The sequence below is a fragment of the Kogia breviceps genome, chromosome 5 (assembly GCF_026419965.1).
Source record: "Kogia breviceps isolate mKogBre1 chromosome 5, mKogBre1 haplotype 1, whole genome shotgun sequence".
NCBI lineage: Eukaryota > Metazoa > Chordata > Mammalia > Artiodactyla > Physeteridae > Kogia > Kogia breviceps.
The window spans coordinates 69,446,438-69,472,928 of NC_081314.1; the positions used below are offsets into that span (position 1 = coordinate 69,446,438).

Sequence of the window (26,491 nt, forward strand, 5' to 3'; positions counted from 1 at the left end):
ACTCTGGCAGATTTCTGCTAAAGGGGGGACCAGTGATGTCCTAACCTGTTTGCTTTTCCAGGACTGATGTTTGCAGGAGGCTTTTTTTTGGAACCAGAACAGAAATCATCCCACATCCTTACGCAATTCTTCCACAGGTTCCAACAAATAAAGGGCCTTTGGACCGTCCACCAGTCTGCCTTTTCCAGCAGAGCACCTGGTTTGGGCCTGAAGCCTTCAGCTACCTGCCTGTCGACCTGCCAGGACCTCTCCAGGGCAACCATGAAGTGCCTCATCCTGCTCCTTTGCCTTGCTCAGCTCTGTGGCTGCCACTCTGTCCCGCATGGCCCGATTCTGGGTTTTAGGGAACCAGCCTGTGATGACCCAGAAACAGAGCAAGCAGCCCTGGCGGCCGTGGACTACATCAATAAGCACCTTCCTCATGGCTACAAGCACACCTTAAACCAGATTGACAGTGTGAAGGTGTGGCCGCGGGTAAGTGAACCTGCTGTGTAGGAGGGGGTGGGGCTCAGCTGGGTGTCTCTAAGAGCCCACTTCCCAGCACAAATGAAATCGCAGAATGGAAACACCCTGATTCCTCCCAGGAGGGAGGGAGAGGACAGGTGGAGGGAAGAGAGGAGACATTCTGTACTGTGGTCAGGGATCTCCAGGAGGGTGCTGGGTGGGGACAGGAGGAGAGGGAAAGGCTTTGAATGATATTTTGAGGATCACAGGTAGAAAGTGTGGTTTTCTAGAAAAACTAGGACCAGAGACTGGATTCTAGTTTCTGAACTACCACTAACTGGAAATCACTTCTTTTCCTTTGGTTCTGTTTCTCTAGATAAAGACTGAGAGTGAATGAAACGTGCATTTGATAAGTGCCTACTGTGTGCCAGGCCCTTTCGCATATATCATCTCCTTAACTCCTCTCTCACCCCACCCCCAGTCCTGTGGGGTATCGTCCTTGTCTTACATGAGGAAACCAAGGCTCTGACATATTAGGGCATTATTTTACCCAAGGTCATAAAATAGTAAGCAACAGGCTAGGATTCAATTCCAGAACTGTGTTCCTTCCTCTACACAAGCTGCCTCCCCAAGAAAGGTACCCACATCTCAATGAGAAATCTTGGCATGAAAGGATTCACCCCCTCACATGCTAGACAAGAAACCAATGCAGCCTGAAGCTGGTGACAATGATGATCAAGCTGGAAAATGTGTGCTTGGGGGTCAGCTGAGTGATTTGGAGAGGTGGGGAAAAGACATCCATCTGTTGCCTATTTTGAAATTAGATTTTATAGCTGATGATGGATAATTCTTTCAGTCAACACTAATTACAAACCTTCCATGGGCAAGAACCAGTGTCAGGCGCTATGGGAGATGCTAAGTTGACTCATATGAAATAGCCAGTTTTGTATAATAAAAGCAGTCAAATATTGGCATTTTAATGATGCAACCTAATACAAAGGTGAGAAAGACACAGTTAGTGTCCACAAGAGATTCACAATCTAGGAAGGAAAATAAGGCAAACCTCAGTATGTCTGGACTGACTCATGAACATCTGATCTCACAATGGGACAAAATATTTGAAATCGGGATTGTCCCAGATGGATTTTAGGAGTTCTGCAACCACAGTGAAGTACAATGGTGATTCAGAGGAAGCACTGATCAATTCAGGGGAAGTGACACACAATGTGCATATCTGAGGGAAAGAAGGAACAACACTGCAGTTTTCACTAACAGCAGGCTTTGAGAAACCCAGGAGCCCCAGGCTCCTATTCACTCGCTCTGAGTGTTTTCAGGAAGTTAATTTGGGCATATCTGCACATCATAAAACACAGCTTCCTCCAGGAAAGGAGATTTTGAGGCTTCAGGTACTAGTGGATCACGCAGAACAGACATGAGAGACAAGCAGAGCTGGGCTGAAAGAAAAAATAGCCATACTCGTACCTTCTGGATTTTTCCGGGCTTTGAAGAAAGGATACAGAAACAGGTGAACTGGCAGGAACAACTCCAAGGAGTCATACAAGCTCCCCTATCACCTCCTTACCCGCTGCTCCTCCCCTCTGTTCTAGTGACTGACTGACACACTGCTTCCTCCATCAGAGGGAGGCTCACGCTTCCCTCTCGTTACCAGCAGGGGGCAGTAGAGAACAGCAACTTTTCATCCAGGCATCTACAAGCCAAAAGTCAAAAAGCCACGGACAACAACTTTTCCTTTAGGAAGGGAAAGAAAATGGCGAAGGAAGGAAAGTAGATGTTGAGAAGGAAGGAAGGAAGTAGAGGGAGGGATGAAGTAGATAAAAGAGAGACAGTAAGTTATTATCTTACACCAACTTACTTTGCTGCTTGACTGAGAAAAATCCAAAGCTGACTTTTTCAAAGTACTGCTCTAAGGGTGAAATTTTTAAAATTAAATAAGTATCAACATTCACTTTTAGCTTCCAGATACATCTCAGCGTGATGGCTGTGCTTCCATCAACCAGTCCAAGGCCACGCCCCCTTCTTTCTTACCTCTCCAACAGGGAGTGGGTTCAAACCCAGTAGGGGCTCACCCGGACCCGCTCAGCAGGATCAGGCTGCTCACCTCTTCATTCTCTGTCTCCACAGCGGCCCACGGGAGAGGTGTTTGACATTGAAATAGACACACTGGAAACCACCTGCCATGTACTGGACCCCACCCCGCTGGCAAACTGCAGCGTGAGGCAGCTGATAGAGCACGTGAGTGCCTCTCAGGGCGGCTGCCGCGGGGGCAGCTAAAATTGCCAATTGATGGCGCCTTCCCTGGGGCTGATTTTTACAATTCACCTTTTTATCGTACTCCCATCCCCTGCGAAACCAGGGTCATGTTTCAACATCACCCAGTGAAGGAGATTTTGTGAGGCTCACCTTTGACATCCTCGTCCCCCCTGCCACCATCCCCCCACCGTGAGAAGTGACAGGGCAGCCCTCCGCCTGGGCCCTCACTGTGGGTTTATTTCTCCAGGCCGTGGAAGGAGACTGTGATTTCAATGTGCTGAAACAAGACGGACAGTTTTCCGTGTTGTCTGCAAAATGTGATTCCAGCCCAGGTAGAGATTATTATTCTTATTATAGTTACCTAGTAGAGAGAGTGAGGAGGGAACCTGAATCGTTTTCAACAGAAGTAGTTCTAGCCACTTCGTTGGTGATGAAAAGAAGCCAAGTTTCCTGGGTTCGGGGACTTTATAACTGTGTTTTAAGGAGCTGTTCTCATTGGAGGTGAAAATCGCCTCTTGGTGAGAGGGGCTTCTGCAACAATGCCAGCATGGCAGGAGCCATCCGAATGTTTAGTAAGAAGCAGAGAATCCTCCTGCAGTCATTTGGAGCATGTTTTAGCCCTTTCAAATAAGCAGAGCGGGGGCAAATGCCGCAGAGAATTACAGCCCCGAGCCAAGTTGATTTCTTCGCTCTGTGCGCAGACTCGGCCGAGGACCTGCACAAGGTATGTCCAGACTGCCCCCTGCTGGCCCCGCTCAACGACAGCCGGGTGGTGCACGCAGTAGAGGCCGCGCTGGCTGCCTTCAACGCCCAGAAAAACGGCTCCTACTTTCAACTTGTGGAAATTTCTCGGGCTCAATTTGTGGTAAGACTGAGACCCTGCTGACGGTTTGGGCAGTTTGGTGGCACTTCGGGAGTGGACGTGGTGAAGCAGGCGTGAGGGACGAAGCAGGTTGCAGGGGCAGCCACGGGAAGTCAACGAGGGCAGTGGGAGAAAAGGGAAAGAAAGGGTCCTGAGTGTCCTAAGGACCCCGAGGACCCTCAGCGCATCCCCCACCTAAGCCACTTCAACACAAAACAGCCAGAGGCTGTGTGTCCCCAGTTCCTCGGTTCCAGTTAACACCAGGGTGGAAGTTCCCACTTTATCCAGAAGCACCCACTGTAAATTCATGGGTCTCCATCCACATCGCCATCACCCATCACCACGGAACATCTACAGCACTCTTGTAATTGATACTTACAAAGGCATGGGCATACTTACATATAATGGCAGGATCCTAAAATGCCTTTGAATCACTGAAAAAAAAACCACTAATTGTATTGTGGTTGGGTTAGCACATTTGAATGCAATGGAATTCTAATATTTTTTAAAACTGGTATTCTGGATGCCAGCCATGGCATACTTGGAAATACACTATAGGTAGTAATTCTGTTAACAAGAATATGCGATTCTCAGAACACCCCCACCCCAGACTTTAACAAATAACAGATATTTTATTATTGTAAGTGTCCGTATGCTCCAAGAACTATAAGAGAAAAGCATAAGTATCTTCTGTACTTTCATTTATATTTTTCATTTGATCCTGCTGTCTAAAATACGTGGGAGAGGAATTAATTTCTTTACTTTCCCACCCCATCTTGGAGTAACCTGAGCCTTGGGTCTCAAAGTGCAACCCCAATAGGGAAGTTGGTAGGAGGCAGGGTTCCCACTCAGGTCAGTGTAAGGTCAGCCCTCTGGGTTCCTGCTTTCTACCTGAAAACTCACCTCTGCTCTGAATGACGGACAGTGGATACCTGCACCTCCTTCAGGGAAGACCCAACCCCAGCTTCTGTATGCAAGCCCTTCAAATACCCAGTGTCTCACTGTAAGCCCTATGTAAGCCACCGGGGGCATGTTTCCTAGCCACACAGTGTGGTCTCTGTGAACCGTGTTCCCTGGACTGTGCAGTGCCATGGCCCTCACTACTTCCCTCTGGCCTCTCCTTACCAGCCTTTTTCATGCTAAGTCATGTTGCTTCATGAAAATTTTCATTTATCCTCATCAGCCTCTTCCAGCTTCTGTCTCTGTGGAGTTTGCAGTGGCTGCCACTGACTGTGTTGCTAAAGAGGTCGTTGACCCAGCCAAGTGCAACCTGCTGGCAGAAAAGGTGAGCGGGCTAGGCATTGGGTTGGTAAAGCCAGTCATGGAACAGAGCATCCTCAGAGCAAATTCGTATCTTGGGGCTGCAGAAAAGAGAAATGCAAAATACCCACTCGCTGTGAGGCTGGGTCATGCCAGGCCATCCTCTGGGGTGTCATCTCCCCTGCTTAAGAGCTATCACCAGATCTTCTCACCCAACGAGGCCCCTGGAGTTACAGAGGCTGTTTCCTAATTAAAATGAGTCATGTCAGGCCATTGGGAGTATAAAGTGTAGATTTTCTAGATAGACCTCTGATATGAAATCTTTCAAGTCACTAAGCCAGTAATGTCCACTTGTAGGAATTTAGCCTAAAGAGATCATCATGTTTGACAGAATATATCTATAAAGATGATTTATGACAGGTATAAAATGACCCCAGAAGATCTGAATGTCCAAAAGGAGGGAATCATTGAATAAAATATGGCACATTAGTAAATAGAAAATTATACAGACACGAAAATTACACTTTCAAAGAATAAGGAATGATATAAGAGAATGCTATCATTATAGCACGTGAAAAACACAGTATACAAAATGGTGTAGTCAGTGATGCCAATTTTTAAATGATATTTAATAGCAGTTAAAAATAAGAAAGAAATACATAGATGTGAATAGAAGTTCTCCTGGGTCACCACCATTTCTGAGATTATGGGTGATCTCTCTCATTCCCAAAGCTTTTCTGTATTTTCTACATTCTATATAAAATATAAGCAGAGAAGCTTCCCTGGTGGCACAGTGGTTGAGAGTCTGCCTGCCGATGCAGGGGACACGGGTTCGTGCCCCGGTCCGGGAAGATCCCACATGCCGCGGAGCGGCTGGGCCCGTGAGCCATGGTCAGTGAGCCTGCGCTCCGCAATGGGAGAGGCCACAGCAGTGAGAGGCCCACGTACAGAAAAAAATAGATAGATAGATATAGATATATAGATAAGCAGAAACCATACACTTTAGGAAAAAGGATTTTTTTTAAAAAGGAATTAAGAATTTAAGTTTTTTTCCCTTAATGTGTTGGAGTATAAGTGAAACTGGGAGAGAAGTCCACTTTCTGAACTGGTTCAAATAACTCCTCTCTTTCTATGGGCAGCAATATGGCTTCTGTAAGGGGACAGTCATTGAGAAGGTTGCTGGTGGGGAAGATGTTGCAGTGACCTGCACGGTGTTCCAAACACAGGTAACGGCATCATGGATGTACTTGCCCTTATCTTCAGAATACAATGACCCCTTCACCTTTCTGCGGTGCATTAGTAATTTCAGGGCATTTGCTGCCTGTCCTTTTGAGCCCCAGCATACAGATAGCGCCAGGGAATGTGAAATCATCAAAATACAAAAGGTTGTTTCAGCCATGCCCTCCCCTCCCAGGAACTGGTGGTTTCAGGGCAGAACCTCCCTAGTGTGCACTTGGCGAGGCCACGTGTTTTATTTGCTGGCTGGGGGAGTGGGGGCGGGGAGAGGCGGGGGAAATGGGCGTGGTTTTCTGAGTTGAAGAGCCCAGGTGGCCAGATCTGTCTCACAGCTCCCTGTGGCTGCAGGTGTAGATGAAAAAGAGGGTGACGCTACTGGTGAAGGTTAGCCATAAGGTGGGGTTCTTTTCCTCGTGGAATAGTGTAAGTCTACCATCCCCAACACAACTGGTGAGAAAGGGGCTACCGCAAGCCAGTTACCCCCTCCCCTGGAGCCCTGATGACCATCCCTTGTACCTAGGTAGTTCTTTTTTGCCAGATTCCTTTTAAATAAAAATTAGTACTCTGAGAGAATTGGGTGGGGTTCCACCTGGAAGGAAGAGAAAGGCAGCTAACCTAAGGAAACGGTCCTCTCTCCAGCCTGTGCTCCCGCAGCCCCAACCAGACGGCGCCGAAGCAGGGATCCTCCCCCCTGCACCGGGCTCCGCGGGGCCAGCGCTTTCTCCAGGGGTCCTGCCCGCGGCCTCCCTGGTGGTGGGACCCAGGGCCGTGGCAGCTCCCCCGATCCCCGTATCGCCTGCGCACTACGACCTGCGCCACGCCTTCTCGGGTATGGCCTCAGTGGAGTCATCCTCAGGAGAAGCGTTTCACGTGGGGAAAACACCCAAGGTGGCGCAGCCTAGCATTCCTGCTACTGAAGGTCCAGTTCCAGTGGTCCGCCCTTGCCCGGGGAGAATCAGATACTTCAAGGTCTAGAAGACGGTCAGAGATGAGAAGGTTTGGCATAGAGAACATAGCCACCATTTTGTCCAAGTATGGGTATGGGTGGGAGCTGTGTCTGCTATCAAAGCAAGTGCTACCTGTGGTCTAGATTAATGTCAAGTCTTGAATGCCAGCTTCTCCTCATCCTTTGGAGGTCGAGGAACAGAGCAGGTGACAGTTATGTTTGATGGAAGGCATAAGGTCAGCAAATTGATTGTTATTGTTTTGATGCTAAGCCACCACTATTGTGTTCTCTACTTTCTCTTGACCTCACAAAAGTAATTGGAACTGTGATTTTGAAAGGTGCTCTTGCCAAGTTTATATTTGCTTGTTAATAAAAATGCCTGAAGGACCTTCCTTAAAAAAGAAGGTTCTAAGCTGAAATGTGGTCATGATTATTGCCTCCTTCATCCAAGCTCACGTGTGTGGTCTGTCTTTCCAGCAACCACACCACAAGTGTCCCTAATCAAAATCAAAGTGAAAATAGGAACAAAATAGAACAAAAATCTGCTCTATTACTACACACAGGAAAAAGTGAGACTAGGATCTGCTCATAACTCATAAGGTCTGATCATTTCCTTATAAGAAAATAATTCTTTTCATTTCATAACGGTCAGAAAATATCACTAAATTGGGAGCAAGTGCCTGAACTTTGTACAGACAAACCAACCATTGGTTTTCCCCAATACCCAGGTAAGGAAGGATCAGCAATTAACACAGGAGCCTCACTTTAATTATATCTGTTCATTATTTATGTTTAAAATAACTGTTAATGGTACTATATATACTTCATTTTATGATGCAGGATTGGTCTTTCTAGCCAATCCATTTTAAGACCTCAAGTTAGGGCTTCCCTGATGGCGCAGTGGTTGAGAATCCGCCTGTAGATGCAGGGGACACGGGTTCGTGCCCCGGTCCGGGAAGATCCCACATGCCGTGGAGCGGCTGGGCCCGTGAGCCATGGCCGCTGAGCCTGCGCGTCCGGAGCCTGTGCTCTGCAACGGGAGAGGCCACAACAGTGAGAGGCCCGCGTACCGCAAAAAAAAAAAAAAAAAAAAAAAGACCTCAAGTTAAAGTTCTGGTGTATAGTATGAACAGAGGAGGGATACCTGGACAGGTAAATCCAGTGGACATTTGTAGATACTATGCAAGTGTTCAGAGAGCGTAAAGAAATAAACAGTTCCCATTATAGAATGGTGCCTAGACCATTTCAGTTTTTATCTACTAGCATTAGGTTGTTCTGAGCAACCTAAGTGATGGGCCCTTTCAGGTGAAATTTTAAAGGACTAGGACTAATAACCAGTTGAGTGGCTTCACTTGAACCAAGGAGATGGAATCAAGCATTGGCACTCACCTTATCACTCTTGCCTAGAGGTTTTGTCCCAATAACCAGAAAGAATGGCCAGGAAGGTAGGAAGACCTTTAGGTATCTCAGAAGCCAGGGGACATGAGGAAGGCATGGTCAGCTAGGCTAAATGCTGCAGAAAGAGCAATAAGAGTGAGGACCAAGAAAAGGCCATGGCTTAGTTGACCAACTAGGAGGTGATGGTGACCATTGGCAGGTGCAGTTTTCACTAGAAGGGTGAGAATAAAAGCCTGGTGGTAGGGTTAACTGGTGGAGATGATGAGAAAATGGAGGGGAGTGTGTAATCTCTTTTAAGCAGTTTGATGGTGAAGGGTGGGAGAGAGAGGATGTAATCTAAAAGGATTGATTTTGGACAGACACAGCAGAGAGGGGCAGCTTGGCAGTGAGGCTTTCGTTCCCTGACCAGGGATGGAAACCTGGTTGCGGTGGTGAGAACATCAAGTCCTAACCACTAGACCATGAGAAGCTGTGGCTATAGTCTGGGCCCCAGTTCTTGTCTGCCTTGAAAAAAAAAAAAAAGTTTGACAAGGAGACAGAAGGTAGAAAGGAGAGTAAGGCATTTATTAGAAAAGCAGAATACATGCAGAGAGACTCACGGGCAAGCTCAGAGAGAGTGATGCCTTCGGGAAGTTTAAATCATTTGTAAGGGGGTAGTCTTCCTAGTCTTTGTTTTCCTCTGGCCAGTCATCTTGTTCTGACCCCAGAGTTGATCAGTCTCAGGGGCCTTCCCTATGTGTGTCTGCATCCTTTAGCCAAGATGGATTTCAGTGCGAGGGTCCCTGGGAAGTTAGCAAAACTTATAGTCTGGCGTGTCCCCCCCACTCTTTTTGACCCCCGAGGAGTCTTTCTGTGCATGTGCAGTTGAGGTCTCCCTGACTTCAAGGATGAGAAATATGTGATCTCTTGATTTTCTACCTGAGCAGGACTTAGCCCCTCTCTGCCCCTGCCATTACTGTTATCTTAAAGTGTCCACAGGAGACAAAGTCCAGCTATTTGCCCAGTTCCTCTTGTCATTTCTATCTCGCGGTATAAACAGGAGGCCGGTTGCAAAAATATCTAGCCTGTAGCTCATCTATCTCCTACCTCAATAAATATGAACAGGAGGGTAGCTGTAAATGTCTAACCTGGAGCCCATCTAGTCTCCTGCCTCAGGATAACTGGGTAGAGGGAAGATTTCTTTTCCAGGAAAGAGGAGTTTTGAGCATCCTTAGGGCAAAAGATGGGAAGAGATGGAAGAAGAAGAAAGAGCAAAAGGATATGATGGGGTGGGGGCCATGGGAGATATTTAGTGGAGAGCTGGAAATGGTTTGGGCAACTCTGCCAAAGAGTCTAGACCTTCTTTGAGGAAGCTTGCAAGGGAATCCTGAAAACACACCTTTCACCCAGTACTAAAAGAGACTCATCTGCTTTCCACCCTTGCTACACACAGGTGTGGCTGGGAGGGAACACGTGGAGTTTTAGTCAGTGTTTTCCATGGCAGGTGGTACATACCCAACCCAAAGCGGCTTAAGTAAAAAGGGAAATGTCACTGCCTGTGTACTGGGAATTCAAATGGATGAGTCTAACCTAGGGCACAGCAGAATCCAGGGGGTCAAAAGATATCATTTCCATTCTCTCTCTCTCTGTCTCTGTCTCCCTCTCTCCCCCTCCCTCCCTCCCTCCCTCCCTTCTTCCTTCCTTCCTTCCCTTTTTCTGTCTGTCATCAGTGCTTGCCTTCAGTCTTAGCCAGGATGGCCACTGGCAGCCTCACACCTACATTATCATTGGTGCCTAGTCCTGAAGAAAAAGAGAAGGGCTAGTCAAGAATAGCCAAGGGAGAAGCTATTCCAGGGGAATAGCAGGCACAAAGGCCTAGAGGCAGGAAACAGGTTGATGTGTCTAAGGATGAGAAAGGAAGCTGGACTGAAGCAGCTAAGAGGAGAAAGGAGGGCTATAGAAAATGAGGTTGAAGAAGCAAATGGGGGCAGGTCATGAACAGCCTTGAGATCCTCAGGAGTTAGGGTGTTTTTCTCAGTGCACTGGGAAACCACTAAAGGTTTAAGCAGAGCAGTGGCATAATCTGATTTACCTTAAGAGATCACTCAGGCTCGGGGGTTCTCAACCTGGGGATGGCGGGAGGTGGGGTGGAACAGTATTATCCCCTTCCCGACCCCGCACCCAGGGACACTTGGAAGTAAGGGGAGGCATTTACTTGGGGTGCTACTGGACAGAGGCCAGGGATGCTAAATATTCTGAAATGGACAGGACTTCCCCAACAATGAAGTCCCAACAATGAACAATGATTAATTAATACCCCAAATGCCGATAGCATTCATGTTACGTTGTTAGTTGCTGTAGGGAAAATGGGTTGCATCTCGGAAAGAGTAGCCACAGCATAGGAAGTGACTGGAGCTTTCTAGGGGAGAGATAAGTGTACCTTAGTCTAAGGTTGTAGACAGCAGATGTGGTTTAAAGATAAGGATATAACTTCAGGTAGAAGTCCTAGGACCTGCTGATGGATTTGATGAGGGGGTAAGAAAAGGACAGGACAGGGCTTCCCTGGTGGCGCAGTGGTTGAGAATCCACCTGCCGATGCAGGGGACACGGGTTCGTGCCCCGGTCCGGGAAGATCCCACATGCCGCGGAGCGGCTGGGCCCGTGAGCCATGGCCGCTGAGCCTGCGCGTCCGGAGCCTGTGCTCCGCAACGGGAGAGGCCACAACAGTGAGGCCCGCATACCACAAAAAAAAAAAAGAAAAAGAAAAGGACAGGACAGGTGAAAGGTAACTCCTGGATCTGTGGCTTTGCAAACTAGGTAGATGCTGGTCTCATTTACTGAGGCAGAGGGCACTGGTTCATTTCATCTGAGTTACCTCAGTTTCTCTCCTCTCTATCTTGAAATTGTGCAGTTGATTTTTCTATGTCAGGCTTACCCATGCCTTAATCTGACAGACCTGCACTGTCTGGGCTAAGCTGATTCACCTTTCATTTCTTATGGCCCTCATTATACAACCAGGTGTATACAACAGTCTGGCAGGGGTGTAGGGAGCATTAAATGTGATACTAGAAGTATATGTTTGGAACCTTCTTGATATGTTCTAGGTTCTCAGTAAGGGTCCTCCCTATCTGCTTCCTCTTCCTGTCCTCTGAATTTGGTGGCTTCAGAAGATTATGTCCTTGACCCTCTCTTAAATGTGTACTCTCTGCTTGGCAAGTCCATCCTTTCTCATGATTGAAACTCTTGATCTTACACGGATAACTTCCAACTTTACAGCTCCAGCTTGGGCCTTTTTCGTATTTCAACAATGCATTTCCAAACATCTCCAGGATTTCCTCACTTGAATTTACCTAGAAGAGTTTCCTACATGATTTAGTTGATCTAAGAGATGCATACCTGAAGACTTAGCCGTCTTCAAAATGTGAATATTCTAGAAAAATTTCTTCCTAAGAGTAAACATAAATTAGAAAGGATGAGTTATGGAGCTGTTAAATCTACTGCACTTATGCTCATTTTTGCATTAATGCTGCCCTATATTTTCTCAGCATCATCTTTAATATTTGGCAGAATGCTTGCTCCTAAATTAATATCATTGCATGTGTCTCATTTACTTGCCTTCTTAGTGGATTTTTGTGTGTGTGTGTGTGTGTGTGGTATGCGGGCCTCTCATTGTTGTGGCCTCTCCCGTTGTGGAGCACAGGCTCCGGACGCGCAGGCTCAGCGGCCATGGCTCACGGGCCCAGCCACTCCGCGGCATGTGGGATCTTCCCGGACCGGGGCACGAACTCGTGTCCCCTGTATCGGCAGGCGGACTCTCAACCACTGCGCCACCAGGGAAGCCCTTAGTGGCTTTTTAATTACATCCGCCTCATCTTCCAAAGTTACTGAATTTCAGGTGTATTTTTCAGTACTGTACCACCACCACCAATTAACAATATTTGGTGGGTGTTAAGATAATATAAATATTTGCAACTAAAATAACAGTGAACATTAGAGTAATAGAATAGTGGTCTCAAAATCACTCATGGAAATTTTGCTGCACATGGAAAAAAAAGTGGTTCCAACGATATTGACAAAGGGTGATGGTTATTTCTCTTACATGGGACAGTCATACAGCAATGTTGTAAACACGGTTTACAATGTACTTGCTTAAAGGTTCTCTGTATATCCCCTGCTTGACCAGTCCCCACTTCACCTACACCCTACTCACTTGACTGACCTTCCCCCTAAATCTTCCCTCATAATCGTAGACCCTAATCAGAAAATACCTACATACTTCCCACCCTCCCCCACCAGAGATAGGAATTATTCTAATATTTAGCTCAGAATGGCTGCCCCTTGATAGTTTAGCAAAGGGAAAACCTCTGCCCCAGGAAAGTACTTAGGCCGGGGGGCTAACAGGAGTTTAGAGGGCCGGCTCCTCTGCTGCTTTCCCTGGTAACCTGAGCCAAGCTGACATCAATTTCCCCATAACTGATAGCCTCCCTAGTCCTCCCCAGAGCGAAGCCTGCAGCTATGTCCTGCCCTGCCATCTACCCCATACAGTGGGGTGTCACTCCAGGACTTTGCTTCCAGCATGTAAGCTCCCCCATCCATCAGACCATTGATGTCTCTGTTGCTGACTCTGGGCTCTTTCTTCAGTCTTGAAACTGGGCAAGCACAGGGCTTGCAGGCCTCTAGGGTGCAGCCCGACAACCATCAAAGAAATAAAAGACCTGTGACCGGCTAGTTAATCTTCACTGGAGTATGCGAATAGGATTTCTAAATTTGGCATGCAGATACCTTTGAGAGACATATGAAGTCCCTTGCAGAGGTGCCAGTGGCATAACTGTGAAAGAGAAAAGAGTCCCTTAGTGTTCCTAAAAACATGTACTGTTCCTTTTGGGATAGAGTAGCCAAGCTGAACCCAGAGCCTGCACAGCCCATTCCTACCCCAGCTTTGAGACAATTGATGGAAGAAGCTCTCTGGCTTGTACCTGAGGAGCTGATGTGGCAGAACTGTCCAGGCTTACAGGCATACCTTGTTTTGTTGTGCTTTGCTTTATTGCGCTTCACAGATAATTGTGTTTTTTACAAATTGAAGTGTGGCGAGCATTGCCCTCTGAGGAATGCGCCATTAAGACCCTCATAAGCCTCAGGGCCCGATTGTAATCTCCTTGGTAATGCATCCTGGACTTTATGGTTTGAACGTAAAAAAGGAGATGGCCTTTGGCCAGATCACTCCAGAGACCTGCTCAGATACTGAGAGTCCCTGGTTGCTCCCTAAAGCTAGGAAAAGCAACCCTGGAGGGGAAGTTGGTGCCTTTGTGGAACAAGCAATAAACCCGCTGATGCAGATGTGGTGGCGACTAGCCGAGAGGAAAGCCCAGTTCTATAGAAAAATGTTTATACAAAGTTTCTGCTTTAGGGCACAATGACTATGCAAATTCCCTGCTTTAGGGGTATATATATGGCTATGCTTTGCTATTAAATGTGCCTTGCAACCATCAGTTGTCTGTGCCCTTCTGATCCCATACCTTGGTGCTTTCCGTCCCCTACCCCCTCTCGTCGATTGTTGCTGCACTTTGAGGACCCGCCGCGGCTGGCAGCAAGTGGCGCCCGAACAGGGACCTGACGAGAGGGACATCTGAATCTCGGTAGGTGAATCCCCGGAGTTAAGAGTGAAAGTGAGGCCACATAGTAAAGTTGATAGTAACTCGGGGCAATAGTCAGAAGTAAAAGAATATGGGACAAAAAGTATCTAAGGAGCGACAATTGTTCGCTCAAGTTTTACTTTCGATGTTAAAAGCTCGCGGCACTACTGTGACCGCTTCTCAAGTTTCTGATTTTCTACAGCATGTTTATGAAGTCTCTCCTTGGTTTCCAGAAGGCGGTTCTGTGGATGCCGCTATAGGGAAGAGGGTTGGAGAGGATCTAAAAAGGCATTACGATAAAAATGGACCGGGTGGGGTACCCGTTATTACGTTTAGTCTATGGAATTTGATTAAAGACTGTTTCGAGCCTATATATGATTCAGTACCTAACTTGTGTGATATTTCCCCTCCGGTCCCGACTGCTCCCCCCTTGATGGCTAAAATGGCTCTTGAAACCTCCTCTGATGAGGACGTCTCTTTCGATTTGGCTGATACGGAAGCTAAATATGAAGCTAAAAAATACCCCAATGAACATGTTCTGGCTCAGGTGGAACAGTCTGTTAAAAATTTAACCTTATCTTCCTCTGCTCCTTTAAAACTGAGCCCCTTACAGCAGGCTGTTAGAGGGGCATTATCTAGGGGCGAGGATCCTTTATTTTGTTGCCCTGTGGTCGAACGGCCGGATCCCCAGAATCCCCAACAAAATCTTCGAGAGTATCAGCCCTTATCTTTTAAGATGCTTAAGGACTTGAAATCTGCCTGCGCCCAGTACGGGCCCATTGCACCATTTACTATAACTATGCTTGACACCATTGCTGCTGAAGCATTGCCCCCTGCCGATTGGAAGTCGATAGCTCGTGCTTGTTTGAATGGAGAGGATTATTTGCTGTGGAAGTCGGATTATTATAAAAAGGCTGCCGAGCAGGCTGATCGCAACGGGGCTCATAATTTGCCAGTTACTTATGAAATGTTAGTAGGTGAAGGACAATATCTTGCATTACAGGATCAGTTAGCTTTTCCTTTTGTAGCCTATGCCCAAATTAGTCACATTGCTCTTCTAGCCTGGAAAAAGCTTCCCGCTTCTAGTCGAACGGAAGATCTTTCTAAGATACGTCAGGGGGCTGATGAACCTTATGCTGATTTTGTTGATAGACTACTACAAGCTGTTAGTCGTATTATTGCTGATGGCCCATCTGGTGCAATTATAGTGAAACAATTAGCTTATGAAAATGCAAACAGTATTTGTCAAGAAGCTATTCGTCCTTGGAAGAAAAAAGGACCTTTGGAAGACTACGTTAGAGTTTGTGCTGATATTGGCCCATCATATTTACAGGGAGCTGCCATTGCTGCTGCTCTCACTAAAGCTGGATTTGGTCCCCAAACTAAAAAGGCGCAAACATGCTTTAAATGCTGCAAGCCAGGTCATTTTGCCCGAGTATGCCGCCAGGCTATATCAGAACCTGGAGCGGTGAAACCAAAAAATAATAATAACCCAACTAAACCTATGAAAATTTGCCCTCGATGTCAACGAGGCCGACATTGGGCGAAGGAATGTCGATCCCAAACCCATAGGGATGGGACTCCTTTGTCGGGAAACTTCCTTCGGGGCCAGCCTCGGCCCCAACAAACAATAGGGGCAATGTCAGTAATACCCCCTCAATCGGTTCAGAAGAATTCAATGACGGGACCAACAATAAATTCCCCATCTCTGCCTTACAGCGGGCTACAGCAGGGAGTGCCGGATTGGACCTCTGTGCCTCCTCCGACCTCTTAGTAACCCCTGATATGGGACCCCAAATAATAAATACAGGAGTTTATGGGCCCCTTCCTAAGGGAACAGCTGACATTATACTAGGGAGAAGCAGCATAACCCTAAAGGGCTTAACTATATTGCCTGGATTAATTGATGAGGACTATGAGGGAGAGATCAAAATTATGGTACAGTCTCAAAAATCTCCGATTATGGGGGCTTCCCTGGTGGCGCAGTGGTTGAGAGTCCGCCTGACGATGCAGGGGACACGGGTTCGTGCCCCGGTCCGGGAAGATCCCACATGCCGCGGAGCGGCTGGGCCCGTGAGCCATGGCCGCTGAGCCTGCGCGTCCGGAGCCTGTGCTCCGCAACGGGAGAGGCCACAACAGTGAGAGGGCCGCGTACCGAAAAAAAAAAAAAAAAAAAAATCTCCGATTATGATTGAAGCAGGTACACGTTTAGCTCAAATTTTGCTTGTGGCATATATTCCCGAAGGGCAGGTTTTACAACATCAAAAAAGAGGTACTAATGCTTTTGGCTTCTCTGATGCTATTTTTGGGGTTCAACAAGTTAAAAAGGAACGGCCTCAGCTTGAATTAAAGATCAATGGAAAAATATTCACTGGATTAATCGATACTGGAGCTGACGTCTCTGTTATTTCTTGGATGCACTGGCCGCAAAAATGGCCCACTCATTCCACAAATTACTCATTTACAGGGTATTGGTCAGTCACATTCTCCGCAACAAAGAGCACAATTGCTGCATTGGCAAGATTCTGAAAGTAATAATGGAATGTTTAAACCATATGTTTTACCACATTTGCCTATTAACTTGTGGGGCAGAGATGTGTTAGAAAAAATGGGAGTCTTATTAGTAAGTTCTAATTCAGCAGTTAATCATATGTTATTAAACCAGGGATTTGATCCCAGATTAGGATTGGGAAAAAATTAACAGGGTATTAGAAACCCACTTGCTGCAATTCCAAAGTCGTCTAAAAAAGGTTTGGGTTTTTCTTAGGGGCCTTGGATTCTCCTCCACTCCACACAGATCCGATCACTTGGTTAAGTGATGACCCAGTATGGGTGGACCAATGGCCCCTAACTAGGAGAAACTTATTGCTGCACATAAATTAGTTCAAGAACAAGTTAAATTAGGTCGACTAGAAGTGTCCAATAGCCCTTGGAATACTCCTATTTTTGTCATAAAGAAGAAATCTGGCAAATATCGTCTTCTCCAAGACTTAAGATCAGTAAATCAAACCATGCTTGTTATGGGGGCATTACAACCGGTTTGCCTTCTCCTAGTGCTATACCTCGTGGATTTTCTTTAACAGTAATAGACTTAAAAGATTGCTTTTTTACTATCCCAGTATTTCCCAAAGATAAAGAGCGATTTGCTTTTAGCTTGCCTGCTTTGAATTTTCGGGAACCCATGATGCGTTATCAATGCTCCCTCAAGGTATGGCCAATAGTCCAACCTTATGCCAACAGTTCGTAGCTCGAGCACTTAAGCCTATAAGGATAAAGTTTCCTTCTTTATATTTAATTCATTATATGGATGACATTCTTACCGCTCATAAACATTCAGATGCCCTACAACAAACATATAAGGAATTACAGTTACAACTTCAACAGCATGGCCTTATAATTGCCCCTGAAAAAATTCAAATACATCCACCCTATTCATATTTGGGGAGATATATTTACGATCAAAAGATTGTTCCTCAGAAAATTGAGATAAGAACTGATTGTTTGCAAACATTAAATGATTTTCAAAAATTGTTAGGAGATATTAATTGGCTTCGCCCTAGTTTAAAACTAACCACATTTCAATTACAACCACTTTTTGATATTTTAAAGGGGGATTCCAATCCTAGTTCCCCTCGAGTTTTGACTGAGCCAGCACAAAAGGCCCTTGCTATTGTTAATCAAGCAATTCAAGCTGCGCAATTAACTTGGATAGATTATCATTTACCAGTTTCTTTTATTGTTTGTCCTACACCTTATGTGCCTACTACATTATTTTGGCAAGAATATGGAGTGCTAGAATGGGTTCATATAAAAAATACTTCTTCGAAAGTAATAACTCCATATTATAAATTAGTTACACAATTAATACAAATGGGTCGAAAAAGGGCTATTCAGTTAATGGGATCAGAGCCAGACAACATTACAATACCTTATACTGCTCAGCAACATTCCTGATTCTTGTTTACCTCCAATCACTGGGGGCTCGCCTTTTGCGGATTATCCTGGGAAAGTTGATAATCATTACCCATCTGATAAACTGGTACATTTTGCCCTACGGCATTCTTTTATTTATCTGAAAATCATTACCTCCAAGCCAATCACTGGAGCTCGGAATGTATTCACTGATGGCTCTGCTAATGGTGTAGCAGCACTCGTGTCTAATGATGTGGTAATAAAGAAAAAAACGTCATTTACCTCTGCACAAAGAGTAGAATTACATGCTATTGTTTTAGCCTTTAGAACATTTATCTTAGAATCTTTTAATCTTTATACTGATAGTCATTATTTGATGACAGTTTTAAGGAATATAGAAACAGCTACAATCAGTCATACTAATGATTTACAATTGTTTAATATTTTTATACTATTACAGTCATATATTCAACAACATTCTTAACCCGTTGCGGTTTTGCACATTCGTTCACACTCTGGCTTGCTTGGCCCTTTAAGGCAGGGTAATCAATTGACGGATACTGCTACTAGACAAGTGTTTGCTGTGAATTACCTTACCAATGTACAACAAGCTAAACAATCACGTCACTTACATCATCAATCATCTAGTATGCTACAAAAGCAATTTAAAATTTCAAAGGAAAGCGCTAGACAAATTGTTAAAAATTGTGGAACTTGTGTTACTCATTTACCTGTTCCCCATTTTGGAGTTAATCCTCAAGGTTTACTTCCTGGACAACTTTGGCAAATGGATGTAACCCATGTCTCCTTTTTTGGAAAATTACAATACGTTCATGTCACTATTGATACTTATTCTGGATTTATTTTTGCTACCCCCCCAGCCAGAGAGTCTACTAAATATGTTATTACACATTTATTACACTGTTTTACCTGTATGGGTATTCCAAAACAATTGAAAACAGATAATGCCCCAGGATATACTAGTGCTAGTTTTGCTCGCTTTTGTTCTATTTTTTCTATCCATCATATAACTGGAATTCCATATAACCCACAAGGACAAGGTATAATTGAGCGCATAAATCAACAATTAAAACTTGTATTACAAAAAATAAAAAAGGGGGAGTATAATACAACTCCAGAATATGTTATGGCATGCAGTATTTATTTTAAATTTTTTAACAGTGAACAGATTTGGTCATACTCCTTATGAACGCCTTTTTTCCTCTACTTTGCGGAATTATGCTGAGGTTGAATGGCGTGATCCCTTAACCAATGAATGGAAAGGTCCTGATCCTATATTGATGTGGGGTCGAGGTTATGTTTGTGTTTTTCCAAAGGATTCTGAAGCTCCCCGTTGGCTCCCTGAACGATTGGTACGACATTATCATGCCTCCCACAATGGCCAATCTGACCCGAAGGATGAGGCGTCTCCGCCTCAGTCCACCAGTGAGTGTCCCTCGAGCCCCACAAATACCTTGCAGGATGAGACGGAATCAAAGGCAGAGGAGGCGCCTGATACAGGAGGCAGGAAATGAATAAATAACTTGGTTTCACTTACAATGTTTAGTTTTTCAGGCACGGCGGTTGATGGAAGAAGGGCCAGCACCCCGTACCCCACTTACATTATTTTTGGCTATGATTGCAGTGCTTGGAGCTCCACCAGTTGAAGGCCTTTCTTATTGGGCCTACATACCCGATCCACCTACATACCCGATCCACCTTTATTACAACCAGTTACTTGGGCAGAGGCTGATTTTCCTGTGTTTTATAATGATTCTACTTTTGGGAGAGTAATGGGGAATCTTCCCATCATGAATATGTCCATAAATTACACTAATTGGTTTAATTCTTTTCCTGTTTATTTAAGCCCTTTGAATATAGAGTCAGGATGTGTTAAAGCTATAGCTTTAGAACATACAATGGCTTATGAAACAACTATACAATCGCAATTTTATTCCAAGATTAATTCTGAATATAAGAAAGTAGGATCATCTGTACTTCTTCCTTGTAAACTGTAGGGCCTTAACTATACTTACACCCCTACTTCCCTATCGATACTTTTGAGCTTTAAGCTTTTTCGGCTGGCAATAAGATACTGGAATGTCCCCCCCCCTGGGCAGAAACCGTTCCGAGCAAACAGGTATGGCGGGGGATGAAACCTCGAGCAAACCAGTATGGCGGGTGATAAGAATGATTAAGCCAGAGTTTAAAGGTCGCCCTAGCCAACCATAACTCATGTGACTCAACCCCCCACCACAAAAACACGAAAATGTAAAGTAGGCATCCGACAGCTAACCAATCAAGGAACTAGAGCCAAGACCCCACTCCGGTAAATGTAAAGTAGGCATCCGACAGCCAACCAATCAAGGAAGTAGAGCCAAGTCCCCACTCCGGTCCAGGAACAAACAAACCAATGAGAAAAAAACCCTTGATATATCCACACTTTGCATAATGAAAAATGAAAGCTATAAAATGTATGTGATTCCGCTTGGGGGGGATTCCTCTTCGGCCTCCTGCGTGAGGACCAAGGAACCCCGGTGCACCGGCTCCTAATAAACCTCTTGCGTGTTGCAGCGACTCTCGACTCTTGGCGGTTCTTGGGCGAGCTGGGATCCCTCAGAGACCGTTCAGGTCTAACAAACAAACTTGTTTCTAAACGTGGGGATTTGACTACCGATGTGTTTTGGTTATAAAGATCATAAGCCTGTTCATTTTCAAGGTTGTATTTCCAGACTTAAGGTTAGTGATCCCTTTAGATCATTCTATTTTTATTGATCAGCTTCAGATGTCTGATGCATGATACTATTTGTGTGTTGAAGTATATGTAGGGAGACAAGGGACTTTACTGGCCGGCCATAGTTTAAAGGTAGTTAAAGCTGTTACAAGTTTGAAGTTTCCCTCCTTTTTTCCTTCTGATTTTCCCCAATCTGATTTTGCAGTATGTAATGATACATGGAGTAATTCTCAAATCTGATGCACCTCAAATTATAATAATGGTACCATTTTAATTTCTTCAGTTCCTGTTACTAATAATAGTTTGGTTTTTTATAAGCATTGGGATTTTTAGAAGTTTACATTGTCTTATTCTTATCAACCGGTTATTACTTGTGTTGCACCCCCATATGCCTTGCTAATAGGAGATTTACAGATTGAGTTTTCTTCTGGTTCCGTAGGATATAATATAACTTGTCAGAATTGTATTTTTAGTACTTGCATTCTGCTTATGAAAGGAACTTTTTCTGTTATGGTGTTAAAACAACCTTCCTATGTAATGCTGCCTGTAAATATTTCTGAACCATGGTATCATAGTACTAGCATACAAGCTTGGCTAAAATTATCTGAAACTTTAAAAAGACCTAAATGATTCATTGGAATCATATTAGCCTTAGCCGCTTTAACAGCCACAGCCGCTACCGCCGGTTTAGCATTAAGTAGAACTGTACAACAAGCACATTATGTTAATCAATTGTCTAAAAATACCAGTATTGCATTAGCATTACAAAGTCATATTGATACTCAACTAAATACTGAAGTTGATGAGTTAAATAATGTTCTCATAGGTTTAGGAGACCAAATTATGGCTTTAAAATTGAAAATACGTTTGATTTGCCATGCTAAATATACTTGGATTTGTGTGACTCGCCTGGGATTGGAACAAAGTAAAAATGTACATTTTAAGTGTACGGACTGATGGACACATTAGTTTGGACATACAAAAACTTAATGCGGAAATACAAGCAATTCAAGAAGCTCATCTACAAAAAGACGGGCCCCAACAATTAATTCAAGGACACTTGGATCAGCTTCAATGGTTAAACCCAAAGCATTGGTTTCAAAATGGACTCACAGGATTGATTACCGTGGGGTCATGTGTATTGTTGATTTTAATTGCATTACCTTGTTTATTACGCTTTATTGTTGGCCTATTGTTGGCCGTCTTGCTACTCTTCGCCAGGATTTGTATGGGTTGAAATTGCATTATCAAGCTTTAAAAAATAAAAGAGGGGGAAATGTGGCGAGCATTGCCCTCTGAGGAAGGCGCCATTAAGACCCTCATAAGCCTCAGGGCCCGATTGTAATCTCCTTGGTATGCATCCTGGACTTTATGGTTTGAACGTAAAAAAGGAGATGGCCTTTGGCCAGATCGCTCCAGAGACCTGCTCAGATACTGAGAGTCCCTGGTTGTTCCCTAAAGCTAGGAAAAGCAACCCTGGAGGGGAAGTTGGTGCCTTTGTGGAACAAGCAATAAACCGCTGATGCAGATATGGTGGCGACTAGCCGAGACGAAAGCCCAGTTCTATAGAAAAATGTTTATACAAAGTTTCTGCTTTAGGGCACAATGACTATGCAAAGTCCCTGCTTTAGGGGTATATATATGGCTGTGCTTTGCTATTAAATGTGCCTTGCAACCATCAGTTGTCTGTGCCCTTCTCATTCCATACCTTGGTGCTTTGCGTTCCCTACCCCCTCTCGTCGATTGTTGCTGCACTTTGAGGACCCGCAGCGGCTGGCGGCATTGAAGGTTTGTGAAAACCCCGCCTAGAGGAAGTCTATCAGCGCCATTTCTCCAGCTGCATCATGTTTTTCTTAAGGCTCCTGGATTTTGAAGAACTAACTTTAGAAGAATTCCTTTGCTCTTCTAGTACTTTTTTACTGCCTATTCATCCTCCTATAATATGTATTTCAGAGTGGATGAGACAAAATTTTGGTCACAGGATAAATGTGCAAAAAGGCCAGAAAAAACATAGGCCTTTACATGAAAGATATTTGCGTCCTAAATTCATGTTTGTTTGTATGTTTTTTATATTTGTCTTCAGAGATCATAGAATTATTTTAAAAGTTATTCGTTTTAGTGTACATTGAGTTGTTCAGAAGTTCAAGTACTCAGTGTTATGAAGGCTGCTTATAAGACAGTTTTTACTGTGCGTTAATCTCCAAATGACAATTACAGTAGATGTTTTTGTAAAGGTCAACTGCCTTCTGGTTTAGATCCACTCCAGTGGATCCACTATAGCACCAGTAGTAGCTTCTAACTGACATTTTACTTTTCTGCTTCAAGGTAAAGACAGATGGGTGTGTGTATATGTGATATGAAAAGCAAGCATTTGCCAGTGTTCTTTTTAAAATCAAATCATTGTCAGATTTCACTGGACTTTTTGAAAAGGTGTGTGTCTATTCTTTATTTGTAATGGGGTTTTTCTGTCTCTAATTGCAACCTGACTCAAGGGTTTTGCATCCTAGAGTTATTAGTTATGGCAGCAGGCAACTGGAAATTAGAATTTCAGTATAACAGTTGTCTCTTTTGGAGGCCTATTGGGATTGGTTGTATAAACAATAATAAAGTGACTAGATTAGACAACACTGCAAACTGACATCTGCCTTGGGAATTCTAAATGTGAATATTAAAGCTAGGGTGGGCTTCTCTGGTGGTGCAGTGGTTAAGAATCTGCCTGCCAATGCAGGAGACACCGGTTCAAGCCCTGGTCTGGGAAGATCCCACATGCCACGGGGCAACTAAGCCTGTGTGCCACAACTACTGAGCTCAAGTGCCACAAGTACTGAAGCCCACGTGCCTAGAGCCTGTGCACTGCAAAGAAGAGTAGCCTCCACTCACTGCAGCTAGAGAAAGCCCACGCACAGCAACGAAGACCCAATGCAGCCAAAAATTAATTTAATTTAAAAAAGGATGGAGCTTGTATGTTTAAAAAAAAAAAGCTAGGGTCAAATATAAGATTGTATTTTATTTTTAAAATGTATTTTATTGAAGTATAGTCGATTTACAATGTTCTGTTAATTTCTGCTGTACAGCCAAGTGATTCAGTTTTATATATATATATATATATATATATATATATATACACACATTATTCTTCATATTCTTTTCCATTATGGTTTGTGACAGGATATTGAATAGAGTTCCCTGTGCTATACAGTAGGACCTTGTTGTTTATCAATTCTATATATAATAGTTTGCATCTGCTAATCCCAAACTCCCAATCCACTCCCCCTTGGCAACCACAAGTTTGTTCTCTATGTCTGTGAGTCTGCTTCTGTTTCATAGATATGTTCATTTGTGTCATATTTTAGATTCCACTTATAAGTTATATAAGACAGTATTTTAATTTACTATGCTACTTGAAATCATGAAACCATAATCAACTATGAGTCTGATGCCTGTTGAAATTAAGATTAAAAAGATGCTTATAAAAATGTCATTTAATATTCATTTCTCTCACTAATCATTGCCTAACATATTTTTTAAGATGGAGGAAGGTATTTGATCTCATGAAGTAACTAAAAATTAAGTCTGTTCTTTTTTTTTGTGTGTGTGGTATGCGGGCCTCACTGTTGTGGCCTCTCCCGTTGTGGAGCACAGGCTCCGGACGCTCAGGCTCAGCGGCCATGGCTCACGGGCCCAGCCGCTCCGCGGCATGTGGGATCTTCCCAGACCGGGGCACGAACCCGTGTCCCCTGCATCGGCAGGCGGATTCTCAACAACTGCGCCACCAGGGAAGCCCTAAGTCTGTTCTTAAATAAGACACCAGGGCAATATATTTGGATAAGGGTGATTCTATAAATAAGATCATTAAAATACCTTTTGTTAATAGTAATCTTTAGCATTTGCAAAATATGCTTCCTTCAAGAGGCTTGAAGTGCTTTTTTAATATCTTTGTACTGCTTCACAGTAACTGTGAAAACTGCAACAGATCTCCTCTCTAAAAATGTCATTGCAAAAAGAATTTTCTCAATGGAAATAAAGGAATGGAATAAATAGCCCCTCAAAATCTACTGCTTCCTTTATCTCAAAGTGTACAGTCAGATCAATGTCCCATTGAACTTTGTAGTGGTGTGAAATCACCTGATGCATTTGGTCAATTTGGGGTGTAACATTTTAAAAATAAGTAGTCATGTCTAATTTATCAGTTCATGTATCCCCAGCACTTCTTATACGTTCACGATATATAATAGTTGTTCAATAAATATTTAATACCTGAATTTTTTAAAAAGTACTTGCTTAAAAAGTACTCAGTTTTTGGCTAATTTTTTAAAGTTTGGGAAATTGTTTCAAATTTTGTTTTCAGAATTTTTAAAAAATTGTTTCAAATTTTGTGTATAAACTGAGACTTTATTGCAATTTTAATATCTCGCTGTTTAACATTTGCATGATTCAAAATCATATTATTGAATTGGGCACCGCTGCTTGCCGCTTACAAAATCAAATTCACAAATGTTGATAGAAAGGAAAGTTGTCTTTAATCACAGTGCCAGCAATCTGGGGAGATGATAGACTCAGTGTCCCCCAAAAAACTACCTCCAAAGATTCTGCTTGGCCATGAAAGCTTTAAAGGGAAGGAGGGAAGTAATCTCAGTTAATCATTGAGATAGGGGGTCAGAGTCATCGCCATCACCCCAGTGCATGCAGATTTGTTGACTTCTTGTGATCTTCCTCTAAGCGTTATCTTGTTCACACAGTCTGGTCACACAGTTTGAGAGATTACTGAAGGGGAAGCTAGGGAAGAGATCTGGTCATCCGTTAATTACTTATTCTTCATTTCTGTTTATTTGATCTACGGAAAGAACCGGCAAGTTAGGCAAGGTATTGCCTGATTAAAAGATTTGAAAGGTGTGCTTGGGTTGGACATGAGTAGAGCATGGGGGTGCCTGGTTTAAAAGTTAGTTACAGCATAGCTTTGCTAAAGTGACAAGGAAAGGGGCTTCCTGCTGAGGGCGGTTTCCTGCAAAGAGCTGCTTACAATCATGCAATGTAACTATCATAAAATATAACTATCTTAGGACTTCCCTGGTGGTCCAATGGTTAAGACTGCACTCCCAATGCAGGGGGCCCGGGTCTGATCCCTGGTGGGGGAACTGGATCCCACATTCCGCAGCAAAGATCCTGCGGGCCACAACTAAGACCCGGCACAGCCAAATAAATAAATGTCAAAAAATAAATAAAATGTAACTATCTTGTATGTTCAACTGGTGCATTTCTCTTCCAAATTGACTCATCCCTGCATCTTTCCAATTTTGGTTCATAACACCCAGCCAGTCACCCAGCAATTAGAATTTCATTCATCACGAGGTAAATCCTATTTTTCCAAGTCTTAAAGATTTAAAGCAAGAATATGTAACCTACACGATAAGTACTCTTAACATTAGTTTCCCAAGTAATCATTTTCATAAAATATTACTGGTGCTCACATATATTACTCATTCCACCTCTAGCCCTTCCCCACCTCTCCACCCAAACCCCAAGACAACAACCAAGGACCAATAGGAATATATGAAGTACAATGCTGACTTACTAGCATTTATATATGTGTGTGTGTATATATACAGATGTATATAACAATATAAGTATATGTACTATCCATTCAGTAGGTGGTGACTCCAACCCTCTTACTATAGCCAGTAGAGTTAAAAATGTTCATAATTCATTATTTGAAAGATCAAAAGTTACAAGCAATGTAAATATTCTATAATGATGCCTGGCTAACTAAATTGTGTTATATTCATTCCATGGACTACTATACAGAAAGTAAATATTCT

The 26,491-nt window shown here is 43.8% G+C and overlaps 1 protein-coding gene across 1 annotated transcript; it reads left to right on the forward strand.

The window, feature by feature from the left end:
• The first annotated feature begins 246 nt into the window (after positions 1 to 246).
• Positions 247 to 7,211, forward strand: AHSG (alpha 2-HS glycoprotein). Its single transcript, XM_059063770.2, has 7 exons — positions 247 to 474; positions 2,587 to 2,697; positions 2,963 to 3,047; positions 3,417 to 3,580; positions 4,761 to 4,862; positions 5,977 to 6,063; positions 6,713 to 7,211. The coding sequence occupies exons 1-7, from the start codon at positions 262 to 264 to the stop codon at positions 7,046 to 7,048; spliced, it is 1,098 nt and encodes a 365-aa protein (XP_058919753.1). The 5' UTR covers positions 247 to 261; the 3' UTR covers positions 7,049 to 7,211.
• Positions 7,212 to 26,491: the final 19,280 nt, after the last annotated feature.